Source organism: Canis lupus, chromosome 13, assembly GCF_011100685.1.
Source record: "Canis lupus familiaris isolate Mischka breed German Shepherd chromosome 13, alternate assembly UU_Cfam_GSD_1.0, whole genome shotgun sequence".
NCBI lineage: Eukaryota > Metazoa > Chordata > Mammalia > Carnivora > Canidae > Canis > Canis lupus.
In genome coordinates, this window is record NC_049234.1 from 10,330,285 (window position 1) to 10,352,850 (window position 22,566).

General features: G+C 45.2%; 1 protein-coding gene across 13 annotated transcripts in view; it reads right to left on the bottom strand.

The window, feature by feature from the left end:
• Nucleotides 1–9,746: 9,746 nt before the first annotated feature.
• Nucleotides 9,747–22,566, bottom strand: part of SYBU (syntabulin) — a 108,878-nt gene continuing 96,058 nt past the window's right edge. For 7 of the 13 annotated variants that reach the window (XM_038555356.1, XM_038555353.1, XM_038555354.1 and 4 more), the window contains 4 exons: nucleotides 22,363–22,511; nucleotides 16,028–16,231; nucleotides 14,571–14,720; nucleotides 9,747–11,801 (listed from right to left, as the gene is read on the bottom strand). In XM_038555356.1, the coding sequence (XP_038411284.1) occupies nucleotides 10,658–11,801; nucleotides 14,571–14,720; nucleotides 16,028–16,231; nucleotides 22,363–22,511 (1,647 nt within the window). In that variant the 3' untranslated portion in view covers nucleotides 9,747–10,657. The remainder of the gene's footprint in view (nucleotides 11,802–14,570; nucleotides 14,721–16,027; nucleotides 16,232–22,362; nucleotides 22,512–22,566) is intronic. The other 6 variants (XM_038555362.1, XM_038555359.1, XM_038555358.1 and 3 more) reach the window with 1 other exon arrangement.

The following is a 22,566-nucleotide window of genomic DNA, read 5'->3' on the forward strand; positions in this document are numbered from 1 at the left end:
ATAATACAGTTTACTGTGTTGTTGGCAAAGATAATATTGATTCATTAAACTGAGATAGATAGGAATAATAATATTTTTGTTTTTGGATGTGGACTGGCTCCAAAATAGTTTCAAGGAAATAGATACATACTGCATTCACAGGAAGAACATAGATTTGATAGTTTTAGTTTAAATCCCATTAATTTTTTCTCCATAACTAAAATATATCCAGACTGATTTTCTATGGCTTTAGAATTTTTAAAGATTTTTACTTTCATAAAAGTTGTTGCCCCAAATTAACATCGTGTGTTTCTTTTTAAATGTCATAGATACTCTACAGGCTAACTACTGCTGCTATGTTTGAATTAAAATCATATTTCGTACTAAAAATCACAGCCTATATAGAGAGATCACCCTAAGTCCTTTGCCTAAGCTCCCAGACTAAATATGATTACAGAACCCAGTTGAAATTTAACTTTGGTAAAAAGCTGCTTTTTATAGTTCCAGGCCACATTTTCAGTTACCATGTTTATTAGCGTTTCTGCCAATAAACTCCCAATTAAATAGAATTGGACTCAAATGTTTAGTAATAAATGTATTCTCTTTCCTTATTTGTATTTATTTTTAGTTATGAGAATGCTACCTGACTTCTCTAAATTTGGGGTTCATAAAGGATAACCTCTCCTTAAGTACAATAAATTTTACTGCTTTTCCCCAGTAGTTGACAAGTATTGAAGTCTACTTTGGTCATGACTTTAACTGTGTGGGATTTTGTTTTGTTGGCTTTTTGATTTTTATTTGATTAGAAGTAAAGACTGGTTAGAAATTCTATGATTATTTAAAAAATATTTTTTTAATGAAAAGAATAGCAATTCTGGGATTTCTTTTTTTTTTTTTTTAACTTTGTTGGTATGTAAACTGAATTCCTGTGTTAAGTTGGGTGTAATATCCCAAAAGAATTAGTGAGGTTAAATACATATGATAAACATTTCGGGTAAATGACTTTTTTAGCTTTGCAATTTGTAGTTTCTGTCTTTGTTTTAATTTTAATTAAGAATTACCAGTTTTAGAAGCCTCTTAGTAAAAGTCAAGAAGAACTATGGGTAGGCATAGATGGAATTAGTGAAGTGCTATCCATTATCTGAATTGTGCATTTCATGTATTCAGATCCCAAGTAATGTGCAGAATATGAAACTTTGTGTTTTGTCTATCTACCTACCTATGGTTTACACTTCCACTTACGAAGCTGTAGCTGAGGGTAACTTCTAGTTGACTTTTGTCTCTTTTTTAGTAGCATAATTAATTGAGTCAACGTTTTAGAACTGAGAATTTAAAATTCAGCATCTAAGTTCCTCAGTTTTGGCATGCCCTCATCGCCTTTGGCCAGGATGATGACTGAAGATTGGTGGTTGGGAAGAAGGTGGTAGCTATAGAAACTGGCATCTGGATCGAGCTTCTAATACTACTCTATAGGCTGCCAGTGTTCCAAAAAGACTGTTTTGTCAGGGATGGCCTGGGCCAGGTACGGCTGATCTTGTTTAATCCCATGTAGTTTAGCTTTAAGCCAACCTACAGCAGTGATTTTCACAGCCTTTAGCCTGTGTTCAAAAGAAATCTTTGAGGGCAGCCTGGGTAGCTCAGCGGTTTAGTGCTGCCTTCGGCCAGGGGCGTGATCCTGGAGACCTGGGATCGAGTCCCACGTCGGGATCCTTGCATGGAGCCTGCTTCTCCCTCTCCCTCTGCCTCTGTCTGCCTCTCTCTCTCTCTCTCGAATAAATAAATAAAATATTAAAAAAATTTTTCATAAGGTGTATAAGCAAGTAACAGTTACCATGGTGAGTAGTTTTGGTTGAAGCCACTTTGCAGGGTAAGGGTGCAGACTGTTGATGGAAAGAATCAACTTTCTCAGGTGAACTGGAGGGATGAGGAAGATGCTGGGGAGCTTATTTTAGTGAATAACTTATTTTTTTTCAAAGATTTTATTTATTCATTCATGAGAGACACAGAAAGGCAGAGACACAGGCAGAGGGAGAAGCAGGCTCTGTGTGGGGAGCCTGATGTGGGACTCGATCCCAGGACCCTGGGATCACAACCGGAGCCAAAGTCAGATGCTCAACCACTGACCAACCCAGGCACCCCAGTAGTGAATGTAACGTAATAAACTTGTGCTCACCATTTACATAGAGTTTTAAAGTTTGAGGTACTCTCAATATCAAAAGGGAGCTCTTTTTATCTTTGTATAATTTACTTCACTTTAGCATAGGATTAGCGTGTGATTCCTTTTGTATTCAACATTTTTTACTTTGCTTCCTACCTTTTATTTTCTGTGCCCCTTGGTCATGGCTGTTGGGCTTGCTCAGTAAGTAACCAGGATGTTTTGAGAGTAATGACGCTTTTCATCAAAAGCCTTGATCTTCTAAAGCTGGAAACAGAGACTATTCTAGAAACACACCCTTATGCACATACCTGCCCCCTGCCACTCCCACGCCCAGCAGATTTCTACCCTGAATACCTGCTACTGAGCACGCAGGAGCTTTTGCATAGAAACCTATGCTTGAAGTCTGGCCAACCAGGGTAATTGCAACCTTCCCTTCCGGGAACTTCAGCAGAATTAATACAGGTGCTTTGCCTATATATTGATCGGATTGCATCAATTCTGAGACTCAGAGTTCTCAGAGCTGTAGAAATGGTGCAGTATTAAACTGCCTGAGTTTGCAAATCATTTAAGTGGAGATGGTGGTTTTAAGGATTGGCTGAGACTAAGTTCATTATAGTGTCTGTGGCACATACCTAAACACTCGGCAGATGGTAGTTGTTATGAAGGCAGCCCCATCCCTGTGGAGAGTGGGAGAAGTTGGCTGATCTTGCCATATTAATCTTTACACACCTTTATGGTGAACTGCAAGTTTAAGAAAAGGAAAGCATTATTTGTTCAGCTTTGAGAGTCTAATAGCAATGATTCCTCCCAATCCAGTGAGGTAGACATTACCCCACTTCACATATAGAGTAAAGAAAGGCAGTTGTGTGCTTGATTAACAGAAAAAGAGCGAGCTTTGAGAGCAAATTACCCTAGTGGTTAATCAGCATTCAATGTGGACCAAGATTTCAAAGTCCTCGTCTCTAGAAACTGCCAGCTGTCAATAGTTCATTAGAATTTCCTTTCTAGTTCTTAAAGAACTCAGTGAAAATGATCTTACAGATTGCAGTAGATAACATCTATTTGCGTTTTCTAAGAACGTATTTAATAAGGAAGTTAGCTTGGCTTTTATTGTCATATAAATAACTGTAGTTCAATGTCTGCCATTAAGACTATTTCCAGTATACTTGAGTCAGGTAGAATCGAGGCAAAATGAAATGTGGTTTATGTTCACACAGTTGCAAAAATAAGCCAATTACTCACTTGATTGGCTCATTGTTCTGAGGCCAGGGTCACAGGTTTTGTGCACGTATGGACCAGTGCTGTAGCCAGAGACCTTCCTGCCACAAACTGTGTCCCTGACCTTGTCCAGCTATCTTCTTAACGTGATTTTAGGGTCTGATTGAGAGTGTAAATGGCACAGAAAAAATTTCCATGCATAGGAAATTCAAAAAACATACTCTTAAGTTCGTGGTATGTTGAGGGAAATCATTATGGCTTCTTACCTCCCCGCCCCCCCCGCTTTTTTTTTTATTCATGAGAGACAGAGAACAGAGACCTATGTATCACGCCCCAAGCCAAAGGCCGATGCCCAACTGCTGAGCCACCCAGGCGTCCCTATGGTTTCTTACTCTTACGACAATTTTGGCTCATTATAAGATACTAACTTCTCCCTCAAGTCAGTTTTATTAAAATAGTCAATCTCTATACATCAAGGCAGTTTCCAAACCTGTTGACTATTCCTAAATAAAATCAGTGTTTACCTACTTTATGAAGAAAACTGTCATCATTAGATACATTGACTTGTGAAATCAATTTTTTAAAAGTTTTTTGACTTTTTTTTGTAGTGGTAAATGAAGACGTTTGTAAGGCTATAGATATATTCAACTTGTGTCATTTAAGTTTAAAGTACACAAAAATGTAAGTGCTTTTTATTGCTTTTTTGGAGCTTCACAGCACATCTGAACCTCATAACTGCCAATCTGTCTTGCTTAGAAGGACAGTAAGATACTTACGTAGGTGATTTTTTTTTTTAAAGATTTTATTTATTCATGAGAGACACAGAGAGACACAGGTAGAAGAAGCAGGCTCCCTGTGGGGAACCCGATGTGGGACTCCATCCCAGGACCCTGGGATCATAACCTGAGCTGAAGGCAGATGCTCAACCATGGAGCCACCCAGGTGCCCCCCCATAGGTGATTTTTTTTTTTAATTTTATTTATTCATGAGAGAGAGAGAGAGAGAGAGGCGCAGAGACACAGGGAGAGGGAGAAGCAGGCTCCATGCAGGGAGCCCAATGTGGGACTCAATCCCGGGACTCCAGGATCATGCCCTGTGCCGAAGGCAGGCACTAAACCACTGAGCCACCCAGGGATCCCCAAAGGTGATCATTTTTAAAACCTTTTTCCATGTACCACTTTCAGTGGGAGATGTGACAATTATTAAAACTGCTTTCATTGTTTTGTTTTCTCTATATAATCAACAAGCCAGAAATAATGTGCTGGTTCAGAGGAATTAAAGGTCAGTTTAAAATGCCAGCACCTATTGTTTACTGTAGAAAGTAAGGCTGGCAGACCATTTCAAACACTGTGAGCTATTTGATTGCAAGGAAGGGGAGGGAGGGCCTGATTGCACCATCAAATTGGGGAAACGTTGCAGTTGTTCATGGTTTTCATACTCATATTTTCATTACAGCTCCAGTCTGGCAAAAATGTAATTTTTCAAAGTTATTCAGAATCAGTTTGATCAAAATGACACCTTCAGGGAATGAGAGTGTAACTACCCCTGAAGTTGGGTCAGAGAAGATCACCGTGGGGAGGAAGTTTAGGGCGGGGAGGAGCAGCAGGTAGGACTCCTGCCTTTATAAGCATTCAGCGGGGAGCCAGACTGTGGGTTTTATGGCCAGCATCATTCTGCCTCAAGGTCCCAGGGACTTATGTGAGCTCTGGAGTGAGAGCCTCTTCACAGTTAAACCAACGGACCACGGGCAAATGTGTATGAGAAAGATTAGAATGCGTCTCCATGAAACAATCATTTGTTTAGGACAGTAGAGAATTGAGGCCTTTAGCATTGCTCAGAATACTAGTCCAGGGGACTGGGAGTCACCTCACTAGGGGCTCTTACACGAACCGGAGGTTTTTGAAGCATCCCCATATCTAGTGAACTGGCTTCCTAGCTGTTCTCAGAGGTGGTGCTGAGACCACTGCCTGGGATGAGAGGGAGGCAAATGGCAGGGCTCTGGGCCTGGTGCCCCTGTGCCCAGACTTCACTTTTATGTGACTTATGTATGGGGACTTTTATGTGGAAAACAGTTTTTAAAAGAGGTACACCTTTTACAAAACAAACAGTTACTGAAGTCTTCCTGTCTTTTAATACAAACTTCTGTAGCATTCAAATCTGAGATTTTAAAAATTGTCTGAAATTACTGTTGTAACCATTAGTTATCACAGCCATCATAACTGTAAGAGAATCAGTAGTCACCACAGAGCATGTCTTCCAGTGGTTTAAAAATATTACCTGATATCCACCTGTATTACTCTAAGTGGAATTTCTAATTGTTTTTCTTTGGGACACCTGGGAGCTTGACTTTCTTTCAAGATTTGATTGTGAAAACCATTATTTTTCAGTTCCTAGGTTACTGCTTCATTGTGCACTTTGCCTGGTAGGACCGGGAATAGATCAATTTGGTAGAAGTGCTCACTGAGCCAAAATGGAAATTGGAAACTGCCCCTAAACCTCTGAAAATGAAAAGTCCTCAAGAGAAAAACATATCAGACCCAACCACTACTTAGTTAGGCAGGGCCTACGATAGATGCAAATCACAGACTTCCTTTCTCTCCTGCCACAAATGTCAGAAACGCTTGGCATCTGAGCACAAATGCGTTTCCCGCCCCTTTCTGAACAGCTCAACTTGGAAAGGTCAGCTTTTCCCTTCGGGGTAAAAAACAAAAAAACAAACAAACAAAAAAAAACTTTTCTTATAAATTGGAATGTTTGCACACACAACAGTAGGAAATGTTTAACATTTACTTTGATGGGACAGCAATTTGTTCAACAGGGTGGAATCGTTCTTCTCTTTTCATGTTCCTCTTTGTACATCACAGGCACACAAATTACTGAATGCAACCGTGAGTGCTTCTAGATCAGATCATCCTGTCCGCAAAACCAGCCAACGCCTTGGGCTTCCGAAAGGCAAGCTATGTTCCATCTTTTTTATTTTTTTTTTTAATGCCAAGGGACTCATTTGTGAGAGACTGTTCTGAATAAAAGCAGTAATTTTCCACAGACTATACATACTGGAACCCTGAAGGAGATGGAGGAAGGGCAGGGAGGCAGGGGGGGGAGGAAAAGAAAAACAGAACAACTGGTCCAGGATCTTGTATGAATCTCTTTGGTTTACTGAAAGAGGGATCCAGAACATTATGACAAAGCAAATCGCTGTTTGTGATCAGCTGCCTCCAATTTGATAATCAACATAAATGCTTGTGGTTCATGAAGAATTCTTCACCAGAGCCTATCTTTTGATCCATTTTGAAATGATGGTGAACAGCTCTGAGTTTGTGTGTTATATTTGTTTCTGTAGCAACAGTGGATACCAAAAACCGGCTTGTGATTTTTCTAAAGGTAAAAATGCTTTAATTTAGCAACGGCCAAAAATAAACACAAAGAGGGACCATAAGGAAGATAACAGTGTCTAGGTATTGATCTAGGCTGGGGCTGGACTACAGGAAGGGACCTGAGTCCGCATGGCTTATTATTTTGGGACACTTCCGATTATTCACCTCCAGAAATAGTTTCCCTTCCATTTTAGACAAATTCCTCTACAGTGTGCAAAAGGGCCATGTGTGTCCCGAGGTATGTGTGTTCTCTAGTAGAAGAAACGCCCTGTCAGAGACAAACTACCCCTCTCCACATCCTCATGCCAGGCATCCTATCCCTTCTCATCTCCTCGGGGGCTTCTTTTCTTCAGTTAATCCTTCCACTCCTGGGTTAACAATTTCTTTTCCACCGCTCAACTACAAAAGCATACAAACACGTTCTAGCTCCTTTCGATATTGAAAAATAAAACAGCTTGTAACTCATATTCTCTTTCATTATCACCCACTTCCCTGCTCCCTTTCACAGTTAAACTTATATTTCTAAAAAATAACAAACAGCAGTACATACTGATTTCTACTCATTCTCCTCCATTCACTCTCCAACCCACTTCAATCTGGCTTCCATCTGGACTTCACAGAAAAGGCTTTTGACAGTTGCTAAGACTTTGTTTGTCAAAGTCAATGGGCATGTATCTGTTCTTGTGTTACTCAGCTTCTTGGCTGGGTTTCCAGAGTTGACCACGCCACTCTGGAATCACTGTCCTCTGTTTTCACAACCCAACCTTCTCCTGGTTCTTCTACCTTTGGGCTACCTCTTCTCAGGTTCCTTTGTTGGTTCTCTGTCCTCGATTTCTGTTTTTTTTTTTTTTTAAGATTTTATTTATTTAATCAGAGAAGGACAAACATTATATGGTCTCATTCATTTGAGGAATATAAATAATAGTGAAAGGGAATAGAGGGGAGAAGAAATGGGTAGGAGATATCAGAAAGGAGGCAGAACATGGAAGACTCCTAACTCTGGGAAACGAACTAGGGATGGTGGAAGGGGAGGAGGACGGGGGTGGGGTGGGGGTGACTGGGTGGTGGGCACTGAGGGGGGCACTTGATGGGATGAGCACTGGGTGTTATTCTGTATGTTGGCAAATTGAACACCAATAAAAAAATAAATTTATTATTAAAAAATAAATAAAAAATAAAACATTTCAAAAGCGCTCTAAAAAAAATATTTATTTATTCATGAGAGACAGAGAGAAAGAGAGAGAGGTAGACACAGGCAGAGGGAGAAGCAGGCTCTGTGCAGGAAGCCCGACCTGGGACTTGATCCCGGGACTCCAGAATCATGCCCTGGGCCAAAGGCAGGTACTAGACAGCTGAGCCACCCAGGGATACCCCTCTGTCCTCTATTTCTATGTGAATGTGAGGTGCCCTAGGACTCAGTCTTTGGCTTTCTTTCCTTCTTTCCACTCTTTGGATGGTTTCATCTAATCCATGGTTTTAATAGTATGTAAATGCCAAAAAACCCCAATCTTACGGCTCTAGCCCTGACAATGCCTGTGTTTTTCACATTCGTATATGCAATTACTCACATTTCCACAAAGACATTTAATAGACATCTCAAATTTATTCTCTCAAACTGCCATTTTCGGGAAATGGCAGTAAAAACTGAGAATCAACCCTAATTCCTCTCTTTCTTAAACTCTATCATATCCCCTCCCCACATCCAATCTCTCAACAAATCACCTTAGTTCTGTCTTCAACTTATATCTCTATTCAACTTAATCTCTGTCCACTTCAACCTCCAAGTTGTCATAATCACTCACCTAGACTATTACAGTGGTCTTGCTGCTTCCACTTCTGCCTGCTTACAATGCATTCTGCATACAGCAGCCATAATTTAAAAAAGAGAAGAAAAGAAAAAAGTAAAAACAAAACAAAACAAAAAACACCTCAGATCATATCATTGTCCTGTTTTAAGTCCATTCATATTTCTTATTGCATGGGGGATGAATTCAGACCAACCTTAACATGATTGATACTGCCCCACATGAACTAGCTACTTGTCCACTTCTCCAACAGCCTGCCACCCCCATCTCTTATTCCGCTCCAGCACCTCTGGCCTCCTTGTTGCCCTATAACATGTCCTGCCCTTTTTTCCCACAGAGCTTTTGGATTTGTTCTTTTTGCAACATTTACCCCCATCTTCATATACCTGGCTCTTTTTAATCCATCGCACTAATGTTATTTCTTCAGAGATTTGCTCCTTTTCTTTATCCCTGTCACTCTTGGTCAAAACATTTTATTTGCTTGGAAATACCATTTTTTAAAGTGATTTTCATTTGTAGGCATGTTCTGTGTCTTTTACAGACAGAACCTAAGCTCCCTGAGGACAGAAACCTTGTCTGTCTCCTTCAGTATTGATTGCTGATCTGGTAAAGTGCCTGGTACCCAGTAAGTATTTGTTGGATGGAGTAATTCATCCAAAGGCTATTTTTAGAACCCCTACTATGTGCCACATATTGTTCTAAGTTCAGACATCTCCCCTCAGAAACTTAGTATCTTAGTGGGAGAGATGGGCGATGATCAAGACAAGTAAATCAAGTAAAAATACAGTATGTTTAAAGGTGGTAAGTGCTATGGAAGGAGAGTTTCTGGTGTAAGCTTAGGATATTCTCACCTCTTTTTCCCTTTACAGTGGAAAAAACGCTTTGCTGACACTTGAAATCCTGGCTTCTTGAGATGAACCATGAAATTGTGAGTGGTTTAACCTCCTTGAGGTTTAGCTCTGTTATCTGTAAAATAGAGTAATACTCACAAGGTAATATAAAGCACATAGTATCTCATCCTTCCCAGCCACCCACCCTCACCCTATTATTCCAAGGGGAGGAATTAGCATGTTCTCCCTCTCTGCATCCAGTATTAGCATGTTCTCCCTCTCTGCATCCGTAAAATGCTTAAAAAAAAAAAATCAACCCAACTTTTTTGCAAATACTCAACACATCCTTAGCAAATAAATATATGAACAAACAAGTGTATAGGTAATTTCACAGCAAACAATCAAAGCTACTTTTATTCAGAAACAATGCTTTTTTAAAGACAGCAGGAAATCCTTACCTTTATTAATTTTCCCTTTTTCTCATTTCTTATTCCATTTTTATAGGCCCCTATTCATAAAGAAGAAAGGATCTATCCATTTAGTCTTTTTTACTATATACAGAAGTAAAACTAAACAGATAATTATTTCATAGGAGGATAAAACATTTATTTAAATGGAAACACTAATCTTTATTTTCATCATGCTGAAGTGTGTAGGTACAAACAATTTCCAATAAAACACTATATAATAAGCAAAAAATAAGTTAATACGTTGTAAACTTACATACGGTTTCATTGATTAACAGGTTTAGGAACAAACAAGCCATTTTACAACTTTGGAGCTACATTTAGTAAAAAACTGCAAACACTCAAACCTTATCAACCCCAAGTAAGACACTAAGGAGCTATTCAAGACTTCTTCAAATCAATGACACAAATACGGTTTTATTTTTGGTTACAGTCCCCTGCTGTGCACAAGACCATTGGAATGCTGTAACAATTACACGTTTTAAAACGGCACAAAGCAAAGCAAGGAGATAACATGCCAGCCTTACAGAAGCTGTCTTGAAAGTGCAAACTCTGCATTTTCTCTTCCTGAACCACTAGGATAAGAACGGGTACCTCGCACGACACGGCAGGGTCAGGCGCATGCTTTCTCTACCACTGGTGGGACACTGAACTCGAACCACGTCTCCATGCCTTGGAAGATACCTCCGGTTTTAAACAGTGAACAGGCTTCGACTAAATATAGTGCAAATCAAATACGAGGAGCCAGACGACAGACCAGAGACGGTCCCCCGGGGGCAGGTCGGCGCACGGGGCGACCTCCTCCTCCTCCTCCTCCTCCTCCTCAGGTTTTGATGTGGAAGGCGGTGCGGCGCAGCGAATGCAGGGCGACCACGCAGCAGCCCCGGAGCAGGGCTCCGATGTTGTAGACGGGATCCGTGCCCCCCCTCCGAGTACTGAATGCCCACAGAACGGTGGGGACCACGGGGGCAGCCACGGCCAGGAGATCCACCAGGAAACTGCGGCTCCAGTACTGCCCCCCCGCGGGCCCGCGCGCAGCCAGCAGGAGCGCGCCGCCGTCCCGCCTCGCCTCGGCCTCGGCCCCCGCCCCCGCCTCCGCCGGGCCTGCGAAGTCCAGCTCCCTCATGAGGCGGTGCGCAGGAGCTTCCGGACCCGCCGTGGCCTCGTCGTCGTACGGGGTCTCCACGGGAGACAAAAGGATGGCCGAGTTGGGATTTCTTGGCGTCAGGTCCACCATGAAGGCGGAGATGGACTCGGGGAAGCTTGCGGGCGAGTCCGCCCCCGACTCGTCCGGAGATTCGGGGCTCGAGGGCCAGGGCTCCTGCAGCCGCAGCACGTGCTGGATGAGCTCGGACACGGCAGGGCTGTAGGGCACCACGTCGGTCTGCACGGCCTGCTCGGCCACCGCGCTGCCCTCTTCCTGCCGCCCTGCCCCGGGCACCAGCGCCAGGACCTCGGCCCCGGGGGCCGAGCGAAGCAGCTCCAGGGCGTCGGCCCGTGTGGCGGCGGCGGCGGCCACCCCATCGAACAGATCGGAGCCCTGGGCCGTCGCCTCGGCCAGCAGCAGCTCGCCGTCGGCCCCTTCCTCCGGGCCCTGCTCTTCCAGGGCCAGCGCCTCGGCCATCTGGCCCAACGGGGTGCTGGGGCGGAGGCTCTTCTCTGGGGAGTCGCAGGGGAAGTGCAGACACAGTTCGTCCCTCAGAGAGCCGCTGTGCGCCATCTCCATGCTCTGCAGCAGAGACTCCAACTTCTTGTTTTGGATGTTTATGTCCACGAAATACTTCTGAATGCCTTTGTCTTTATCGGCCAAGCTGCTCCGCATGGTTTCGATGACCTGTCTGAGCTGTTTGATTTCTTTCCTGGCTTCCTTCAGGGCCAGCTGGGCCTCCACGCGGTGGCACTCTTCCTCGATCCAGTCCTCCCTCATGCGGGCCAGCTGGGACTTGAGCTCAGCGATCTCGCTTTCCCTGTGGAGAGAGGACAAGCTGGCTGAGTGAGGGAGCTGGGAGGGGGCAGGCCTAGTGAGGGGGCTGGGAGGGGGCAGGCCTAGTGAGGGGGTTGGGAGAGGACAGGCTGAGTGAGGGACCCAGGAAGAGGACAGGCTGAGTGAGGGACCCCGGGAGAGGACAAGCTGGCTGAGTGAGGGGGCTGGGAGAGGACAAGCTGGCTGAGTGAGGGACCCAGGAAGAGGACAGGCTGAGTGAGGGAGCCACGGAGAGGACAGGCTGGCTGAGTGAGGAAGCTGGGAGAGGACAGGCTGAGTGAGGGAGCCACGGAGAGGACAGGCTGAGTGAGGAAGCTGGGAGAGGACAGGCTGAGTGAGGAAGCTGGGAGGGGGCAGGCCTAGTGAGGGAGCTGGGGAGAGGACAGGCTGGCTAAGTGAGGGACCCAGGAAGAGGACAGACAGGCTGGCTGAGTGAGGGACCCAGGGAGAGGACAGGCTGAGTGAGGGAGCTGGGAGGGGGCAGGCCTAGTGAGGGAGCTGGGGAGAGGACAAGCTGGCTGAGTGAGGGAGCTGGGGAGAGGACAAGCTGGCTGAGTGAGGGACCCAGGAAGAGGACAGGCTGGCTGAGTGAGGGACCCAGGGAGAGGACAGGCTGAGTGAGGGAGCTGGGAGGGGGCAGGCCTAGTGAGGGAGCTGGGGAGAGGACAGGCTGGCTAAGTGAGGGAGCTGGGGAGAGGACAAGCTGGCTGAGTGAGGGAGCTGGGAGGGGACAGGCTGAGTGAGGGAGCTAGGGAGAGGACAAGCTGGCTGAGTGAGGGAGCTGGGGAGAGGACAAGCTGGCTGAGTGAGGGAGCTGGGAGGGGACAGGCTGAGTGAGGGAGCTAGGGAGAGGACAAGCTGGCTGAGTGAGGGACCCTGGAGAGGACAAGCTGGCTGAGTGAGGGACCCTGGAGAGGACAAGCTGGCTGAGTGAGGGAGTTGAGGGGAGGACAGGCTGAGTGAGGGACCCAGGGAGAGGACCGGCTGAGTGAGGAAGCTGGGAGAGGACAGGCTGGCTGAGTGAGGGACCCAGGGAGGGGACAGGCTGGCTGAACTGAGGGAGCCAGCAGCTCTTAGCCCCCCCCCCCCCAGTCCTGACCCACTTCAGAGAGCCGGTGCTACTCCCCTTCAAATGCAGAGGTTAAGTGGGTTTTCAATTTTTCTCTCACAAGTATTAGCCAGGAACTGCCCCCCCACAATTGTAAAATAGCAAAAATGATAATAACTAGAATCAGAATAAAAAATGAAATGAGGTGGCTGTTTGTCTTTTTCTTCCTGGGTGCTGTCAGGTGGTGCAATAAATATAACATTATCCTCCCTCCCTTCAGTACTTAATATTTGAAATTTTGTTATGAGAACACTTTAGAATTTCTTTGCCAGCTTTTGCGTCCGTAGCCTACCCTTTCTTACGTCTACACATTGTGGAAGGAAAGTCCATTTCACTTTTAAAGGTTACTACCTATCAAAAGAGGAAGGCACACTGGTTAAGTTTTAGCCCTGCAGCATTGTTCTGATCATATTCTAATAATCATTTGAAAAAATTTTAAGCTATAACATGCTACATGTTGCAAGGACTTTTTTTTTTTTTAATAAAGATTTTATTTATTTATTCATGAGAGACACACAGAGAGAGGCAGAGACATAGGCAGAGGGAGAAGCAGGCTCCCTGAAGGGAGCCCAATGCTGGACTCCAGCCCAGGACCTCGGGATCATGTCCTGAGCCAAAGGCAGCTGCTCAACCACTGAGCCACCCAGGTGCCCTGCAAGGACTTTCTGAAGAGTTGATTACTGTCTCCTCTTAGGGTAAGATGACCCTGGAACCATCATCTACACTGAAGGAAATCCATCTAAAAAATAGATGGGATTTTTTTTTTTTTTAGATACTTCATGGGACCTTATTTTAAGATCTTTGTCAAAAAATTCTTCCTGACATATCATTTCTTCATAATCAATATAAATACAAGTTTTCATATTATCAGTAGGTATGAAGGCCAGGCGGTCAGGTTCCTGGTATATTCGAAGGAATGTTAGTTTTGCTTTTCTAAGTTTAGACCTGACTATACTCCAGTTTCATTGTCGTATGCTTCCCTGCCATGACTGCTCAATCCCTTCCATCGGTTCCTTAAATCATAAACAAAGACTTTCAGAAAGTAAGATCTGACTCATGCTACCCTGGTCAGAGCTCTGTTCGTCTATTCCCAAAATGTTCCAGGGGAAAAATCATTAAGCAGAAAATCTGGCCCACCCCAAGATGTCAAAGGTCCTTTCTCTCTGAGATAAGATCTCTTTAAGCATGGGCTGTTTTTTGGTTTCTGTTTTTTACCTTAACACTTAGCCAAGAATAATGAACCTCTTCCTTCAGCACAGAAATAGCTTGCAGGAATCACAATACACAGGGCCATCCACGCTCTCAGAGAGATAAACAGGGCTTAATAGGGGCCCGTGTGTGACCCTTTCTGCTGGAAGTATGGGATTGTTCCTGCAAGTGTTCCTGCCATTTAAAAATAGCTACGCACACACCCAATGCTTCTGTACACGCCCAGAAAAGGCAGGGGGTACCCTGTCAGGTGAATTCCTGAAACAGCCAAATCACACAGGAATATGAAATGGCTCTTCTGAAAGACTGGTTTAAGGAATTTGGCGAAAATGAAATACTTTTTCTTCTTTTCTATTTTTCAATAGTGTGGGTTTGTATTTCATTTTATGGAAAACGAAACCGTCCTTAATCAGGGTGAAAGGAATGCAGATTCACCTTTCATGAAGGCGGCGCTCAGATTCCTTCAGCTTGGTCTTGAGGTGCCTCACTGTGACCTCTTTCTGCTGCAGAGGAGTCAAATATTGCTCTGGATTTGGGGGCTTGACACCATGATTTTCACCACAGGACATGTACCTTCCAGGCCGCCTGAAACAATCCAAGCAATGAACTGTTACTTTTTCTGTAAAAAGAAAAGTTAAGACACAGCTAATGGCTTGAGAAGGAGCGACAGCTGTGTATTGGGGTCTTAAGCCTCAATATTGTGCGCTTCACTTGGGAAGGGGGGCTATGACACACCCGCCACTCTTAGGGCCGCTCATTACTTGGGAGACTTCAGGAAGGTTGTTTGTGGAGAGAGTGGAGATAGTGGGGAGGGAGGATTTTCTATGGCTTACGAATGACCTCATGCAGAATAATGCACAATTGTGCACAGGCTTGCCTGTGGGTGCATAGTAACACACTATTATATTAGGGGACAATAAGCGGGGCAGGCGGGAAGGCAGGATGGGAGTGAGATGTCCTGACTTTCCACACAGTGTGCCACTACCCGAACACCTTGATTGCTAGGAGTTGGATTCAAATCGTTCTGAGATCAATCCCTGGTGTGAGTGTGCCAATTCGGTGGAACGTTTCCTTCTTCCAAAGGGAAAGGGCTACTCCACCGTCACAGAGTGTGTTTTGTAAACAAAGTGCCCAGTGTTCCATAAAACTTCCTGAGCTGGAATGCCGGCCCCTCTCAGGCCTGGCCAAGTGTGGGGCATCCCTGCTGTAAGAGAGCTGACTGACGAGAAGGGCCACCCAGGAGGAAGAAGACTGAGGGTGGAGGGCTGGCAGCTTCCTCCCTGACTCTGGAACCAGTCCAGGCCGCTACAGTCACCTGCTCCCCCTGAGCCTACACTCTGTCCAAGATGGCCTGTGTCCAGCTCCCAACCTTCTAGTCCTCCTGTTGGGTCCTTTTGGGCATGCAGGTCCTTTTTCCTACAACCTCCTGGCCCCCAGGGACTACTTAATTCCTTGCCCGACCTTCAGATTTCATTTCAAGGTCACTTCCTCAGGGAGGCCTCCTCTGGTCCCTCCAGACTGGGCTGGATCCCCTCCCGACTGCTTACTACACTACAGCAACGGGGACCTGCAGAATCACCTTAGACGTTGCCACGAGAAGAGCAAAGTGTTCGGTGCCCTCGTGCGTGCGGGAAGCCGGGCCCTCTCTGAGGCTCACGCCCTTGTCAGTGCTTCACACGGTCCTGGCACCACGTGGCCCCCAGTCCGCGGCTGAGGTCCGACTCCCCCCCGCCCCGTGCCAGCCCCCCGGGGCTGCTGAGCCTCGGTGGCCTTCCCGCAGCTGCCCTGAGGGACTGGCGAGCTGGGAAGGGAAGGCCCAGACGACGACAGGACAGAACGAGGCCGGAACTCCAGAGCGAGCGCCTCACCGTTCTCCCCCGCCGGGCACTCACCTCAGGACCGGGCTGCCGTCGCTCCCCTTGCAGGAGCCCGAGTTGCTGCTGCTTGGGGAAGACGGCGCGTAGCCGGGATGGATGTTCACGGGGCTCAGCTGGCTCCTGCACAGCATGGACAGCAAGTCCTTCTCCCGCGGGGAGGGCGGGCTGCCGGCGGCCTTGTAGGACGAGGCTCCATTGCTCCGCCCGTGGGGGCCCCGGCTGGGAGAAGAGGGGAGAACGGCCGTGCTGGGTGCTGGGTGCGGCCGCGGCCGCCAGCCCCGAGGTCTCTCCTCCCGCCCCAAGCACCGGCCTCGCCCTCCGCCCTCCTCGCAAATACTTTCTGGCCCTAAAGCCTGTTTCTGAATTAATCCCGACGCCTGACAGGAGCACAGACCGCGTGAAATACCGATTTGGTGGAGGTTCGCTTTGGAGGCGGCCGGAAGATGTGGCTGGTTCCAGTCCACCTGTTTCCGCTTAAAAGCGTTCAGGTGTGGTTCGGGGGGGCAAGAACATTAGGGAGGCTCGTCTGGAGAATGAGGAGAAGGGGGGCTGCCCACAGAGGAGGAGGACAGGTGAGCGGAGCCCACATGGACGTATCAAGCCTGTAGCTTTTACCACCCATTTTCTTTCCTCCGCTGCCAATGATTTAACAAAACCTTCATCATGTAACTGCTGAAATGTCACAGGCCTCCCGCGGCCCGGCCGCCGCCTGCTTTCTCGCCCCCTCAGCCCCCTCAGCCCGGAGGCTGCCTCTGGCTCTTCCCATCGCGTCCTCAAAGCCATTCAAGGGCTCCTACCTCCCGAGGTCTGATCCCACCTCCCCATCCAACCTACCCTCCTGCACTCCTCCCTCCGTATTCCAGAATTCCAAACAACTTACAGTTTCCTGATGACCCATGCTCCCCATCACTTTTATGTTTTTGTATTTATCATTTTCTCTGCCTAGAATGTCCTCCTGCTCCCTACCCTATGCCTTGGGATTTTTCCAACTTCCAGACGGATGGGAACACTCCAAGCAGCCTTCTCCGGATTCCTCCTTCCCTAGGCTTGTGTACACGTGGCTCCTCAGTGGTCCCTAGTACTCTGTGCAAACATCCATCCTGGGATTTATCACATGGCATCACAACTGCACGGTTGTGTGTCCTTCCTGCCAGACTAGGGCGGCCTGAGGGCAGGAACACAATCTGTTCTTTTATATCCCCACTACTTCCTGGCACATGCTAGGTGTTCCCAAAATGACTGCTAAATGAATAAACTGGGTTTGAGCCTTGGCACTGCCACTTATTAGGAGCTTAGGCAATGAATCTACTGAATACATGGGGATCTCTAATAACTTTTCTTGCCTTCCTCAGAGTTGATGGGAAAATCGAATCTAAGAATGCATGTGAGTGCATCTGATAAGATGTTAAAGGCAATGCAGCTGTAGGATATTATTACAGGATAAAGTTGTTTGGACTTCCCTATTAATCTAGTTCCAGAAACTTGACACCCACTATGTAAGGAAGCATCTTGAGAATGTTGAAATTACTTAGATAGGATAACAGTTCAGTTCAGTGTTGGGAATATTTCTTGATTACAAGAAAATGAAAAAGAACAAGATATCTTTCATACAGAAGTACTGCTTTCTGACAATCCTCTCTTTGCAATTTTGATTACAGTTGTATCCAACGGACACATGTCAATGAGAAACGCATGTAAATGTGAGTGTGCGTGTGGGCAGACTTGGCTCCGAAACCACACTTACTTAAAATCAAATGTAACTTCAACTAGCTGTCAACCCAGTAAATCACATATAAATGAAACATCATCCAATTCTGAAGTTAAAAAGTTCTTTCCTTTTGAAATCATCCAGATAGACTCTGCCTCCTTTTCATGAGAAGGGGACACTTTATATGGAACAGATGGGCAGATGGCTTTGTGACAAACCAACTTCAGCAACCCGGTGGTGCTGAGCTGAGCAGCAGAATACATGGGCTCTGGCTTGGATCTGCTTCTCCACACTTCACTTCTGAGTCCACTCCAACCGGCCTGACATTTCTGAATGTGACAATGAGAAACGTGCAGGATTAACCTCTCCAAGTCAGGAGAGAAAGGAAAGAGCAAGCCTTCGTTTTGACCAGGGGAGTCCTCTTCCAAGTCGACCTTCACTAATGACCTTCTGAGATCCCGGGCCTCTTCCAATGTTTTACGAGCACAGTTTTACTTAATTTTGACCCTCATGCTATAAAGCTGGTACAACGATTACCACTCATTTACATTACATGAAGTACATGAAGTATTCAGTTACACGAAGCAACTAAGGGTAATGTGGCCCAAGAACACACAGCTGAACTAAGATTTAAAAACAGATTTTTTTTTTTTTTTTACTCTACTGAAATATCTCCTTCTTACTTTACACAGATAGAATATATCTTTTGGAGCTTGTAAACAGGTATGTTATATACTGGCTATGCATGTGGTTATGACCTGAAGAATTCACCACCAACCTTTATTGTGCTGCAGTCACTAAGATACAAATTAAACTCGATGGGAGTTTTTAAGAACACATCTGCTATACTGATATATTTCAGGAAATGAGTTGTTAGACTGCAAGAGCTGACTAGCTGCCTTTTTTTTTTTTTTTTTTTTTTTTTTTTTAATTCATGAGAGACACAGAGAGAGAGGATGAGATACAGGCAGAGGGAGAAGCAGGCTCCTCAAGAGGACAAGGGGAGCCTGATGCAGGACTCGATCATCGCGGGACCATGGGACCACGCCCTGAACTGAAGGCGGACGCTCAACCACTGAGCCACCCAGCCGTACCAAGAGCTGACTTTTAAAAAAGAAACTACATGCTTAAAAATAATCAATGAATTAGTTTAGTTCCGTTCAACTGCTAACACATATGGGTACAAAGTCATTGCAAAACATTTTCAAGGAGAGGCCAGGGTTCCATGTTTGCCATAGCCGTGAGAAGCAAACCCTATGCTACCTTCCTCAGCTTACCCCAAATGCCTTGGTGTGGTGGGCAAGAAGACTGAAGTCCACAAAGGGGCAGAATTCTGCTGACCCTACCCCTTCCTGCACACCTGAATACAGCAGATGGAAATGGAGAGAAAGGGAAGAGAACCTCACAAGGGGCCCACATTAATTTCTATCCCCCAATGTTGTCCTTTACTTCAAGGCAACATTACTACCATCACTGTCATCACGATGATCACTGTTAGGGCTGCATTGTGTCATTCCCCCCACCCCCGCCAAAATTCATAAAGTTAAAAAGCCCTAACCCCTAGTACCTAAGAGTGTGACTGTATTTGGAAACGTGGCTTTAAAAAAAGGTAATTAAATCTAATTAAATCCTAATCCAACTTGACTAATGTCTTTATAAGAAGAGGAAATGGATGCAGGCACAGATAAAAATTCTGTTGAAGAAGCAGAGACAAGAGGGCCATCTCTAAGCCAAGGAGAGAGGCTTTTGCAGACGCCAATCCTGCTGACACCTTGATCTTGGACTTCTGGCATTCAGAATTGTGAGAAGGTAAATTCCCATTGTGTGAGACCCCCAGTCTGTGATATATCTTATGACAGCAGCCTGAGCAAACTAATGTGATCATCATCACAATCATCCTCTTCATCATCATGTCCATCAGTATTATTTTTATCACTACTGAGGAAAATATCCATTTATGACCCTTTTACTAAATTCTGGGCACTATGGATTAGCTCATTTATTTCAATGAGGTAGATGCCACTATTATCCCATTTTCCAGAACAGTAAAGCTCAGGGCCCTGGCTCATGTACATAATTAATAAGGGAGGCTAAACGCAAGCCCATGTTTCTCTGGCTCCAAATTCCAAACATTTTCTTTTTTTTTCCTTTTCACTTCTATCTGCCCTTGGTCAGATTAGGATTTTAGTTTAAGAAAGAGAATTCCTCAGGGGTGCCTGGATGGCACACTCAGTTAAGTGTCCAGCTCTTGGTTTTGGCTCAGGTCATGATCCCAGGGTTATAGGATGGAGCCCTGCATTGGGCTCTGTGTTCGGCCTGGAGTCTGCTTAAGGCTCTCCCTCTTCCTCAGCCCTTCCTCTGCCCTCCCCTCAAAATAAATAAATAAAGCTTTTAAAAAAAGAGAATTCCTCAGAGATGTTAACAGAGTTGGCCTTCTGTAAGAAGAGATCATTGAAACTTTAGTTTTGTTTTTAAGATCCCATCAAAAATATCCTCACCAACACCACCTGCCACTTATTTCTCCCACCCCTTCACCAAATGTTCCTGCTCGCCTTCTTCCCAGGAGCTGATTCTCCACAGAGAATATTCATTTATTGTAGGAGAAGCAAGCCATTTAAAAGGATGATAAGCTTTATAAACTTTGGCCCGGATACCTGGCACATCTAGAGGAGTCGTCCTCAGTGCATGGTCCCACAGAACACAAAAATTATGTGAAGTGCTCAAGATATCCCATCACATAAATCTACTGACTGTGCTCTATGCCTGGGTCAGATTTAAAAAAAAAAAAAAAAAGTGAGGCTAATAGAACATTGCCAATTCCAATTTTCCATTTTTCCATCTATTAAGCATGTATCTGATTTGCACATAATTCTATTTAGCTATTTTAGGTTTACTATATCAATTTTTAGTCATTTGGAGAAACCACAGATTCCAGACTAGACAATTTTCTCTAAATCACTCTGTATTGTTGACATTACCTTGGAATTTAACCACAAACACAAGTTCTTTTGAAGTGCTTAATACAATCAGCTTCTTCGACAGGCCATTTCTTTTTTCTTTTGCTCTCTGTTCTTTGATACCTTGTACCACAGGTATGTGCTAGTTTTCTTGAATAGGTTAGATAAATGGTTTATTCTCAGAGCAAGCCACATCTGATTTATACAGAAAATGTTTATATTCATATTATGTGATCCCAGAGGTATTTTATTTCCAAATAGATTGTGTTTGGGAATAGAACAATTGGGCTTTTTCATTGTGGGCTCCACTCTTTTGTTACAGGTTTGTCTGGCTTCAGCTTTGTTTTTAACAATAAAATTGTGCACCAGGGGGTCTCAAGTCCCTTTTTAAACATCAGCTAAATGTTCTGCTCACTGAAGAGAAATGTGAGATACCTGCTTCCTGAATCCTGGGAATGCAAGTTTTTAGAAACTAACCTGTTTTTCTCCATGAAGGGACCTCAAGAATTATGTGGTCCAAACCTCCTTTTACAAACGTGGACACTGTGGCCCAGGAAAGTCAAATGATTTGCTCAAAGTCTAAAGACAAATCATCCCCAGATGTCTTGTTCCTCATTCCACTGAATTGCTCGGGTCCCTCCCTGGCTCAGAGGTCTGGAACCAGCCTATCCAAAACATACCATCCATCTCATTACTCTCAATATTCTTTACCTGTATGTTTTTAAAAATAATTATATTATTATGTATTTATTGTCCTTTTTTTATCTTACTAGAATGAATATAATTTCCATAAAGTTTTGTTTACTGCCCTATCACCAGAACCCGCCTCATAGTAGATGCTCAATAAATACTTGAACAAATAAAATCATGCATAGTAGGAGAGAATCCTGGGGCTTAGAATCTTTCCCACCACATGTGAATGGTGGCTCATGAGTTTCCCACACTTTCCCCAACCCAAATAGTATCTATGGTGAACATTTGTTGATGCCTGCTAGGCTCTACGCACTGACCCACACTTCATGTCTACTAACTAATCCTAACAGTGAACCCTACAAAGTAGGTATGATTACAGCCCTATTTTACAGATGAGGAAACTGAGGCACAGAGAAGTTAAGCAACTTGCTCAGGGTCGCACAGCCTGCAAGTGACAGAGCCGACATTCCCACCAAGGCAACCTGGCTCCAGAGTCCATATAAGTAGCTAGTCTGCTCTAATGCCTCTTGGTGGCGGCCAGTCACATCTGTGAACTTTATTCTTTTCTCACCCCTTCCCCAAGTGAGTGCTGGGAGTAGTCTGAGCTCACGATGTCTCTTTCATGAGGGTAATAGGTAAGCTCAGCTAGAGGAAAGAAATGGTGAAGTCAGAGGCTTCCAGCTAAGAGATGACAGATTCATGGAGGGGAGGCAGGTAGGAAGTGGAAACTACTACGTTAACACCAGGTGAGTTCACAGGTAAGTGAGGGAAGGGGAGGAGAGAAGGGTGAGTGGACACACAGCCAAGGGCTGGCTGAGGGATGGCCTCGGAGACACGCGCGCTCCAGCCCTGTGACCACAGCTGGTAAGACAGTGAAAGGTTCTAATTTCAAATCATTATAAAAAACAAAAACTGTTCACTGAGTAATAACTAAATATGAACTGACAGCCATGCAAGTGGCTCCACGGAAGCCTAAAGTACAGGTAAGTCACCTGTGTAAAGTGTCTTCACAATCAGAGAGCAGGAAACAGTGCCTACTTGCGTGAGAGAGAGGACCGCTTGCTTCCCGCCGCAGACATGTGGACCTCAGGAGCCGAAATGCTGCCGGTGCTGCTCGAGGAGCTAAAATCAGCTTCGCTACCTGCAAGACAACGGCGGGAGAGAGGCGTGAAGGAGAGGAACCTGCGAACGCGGCC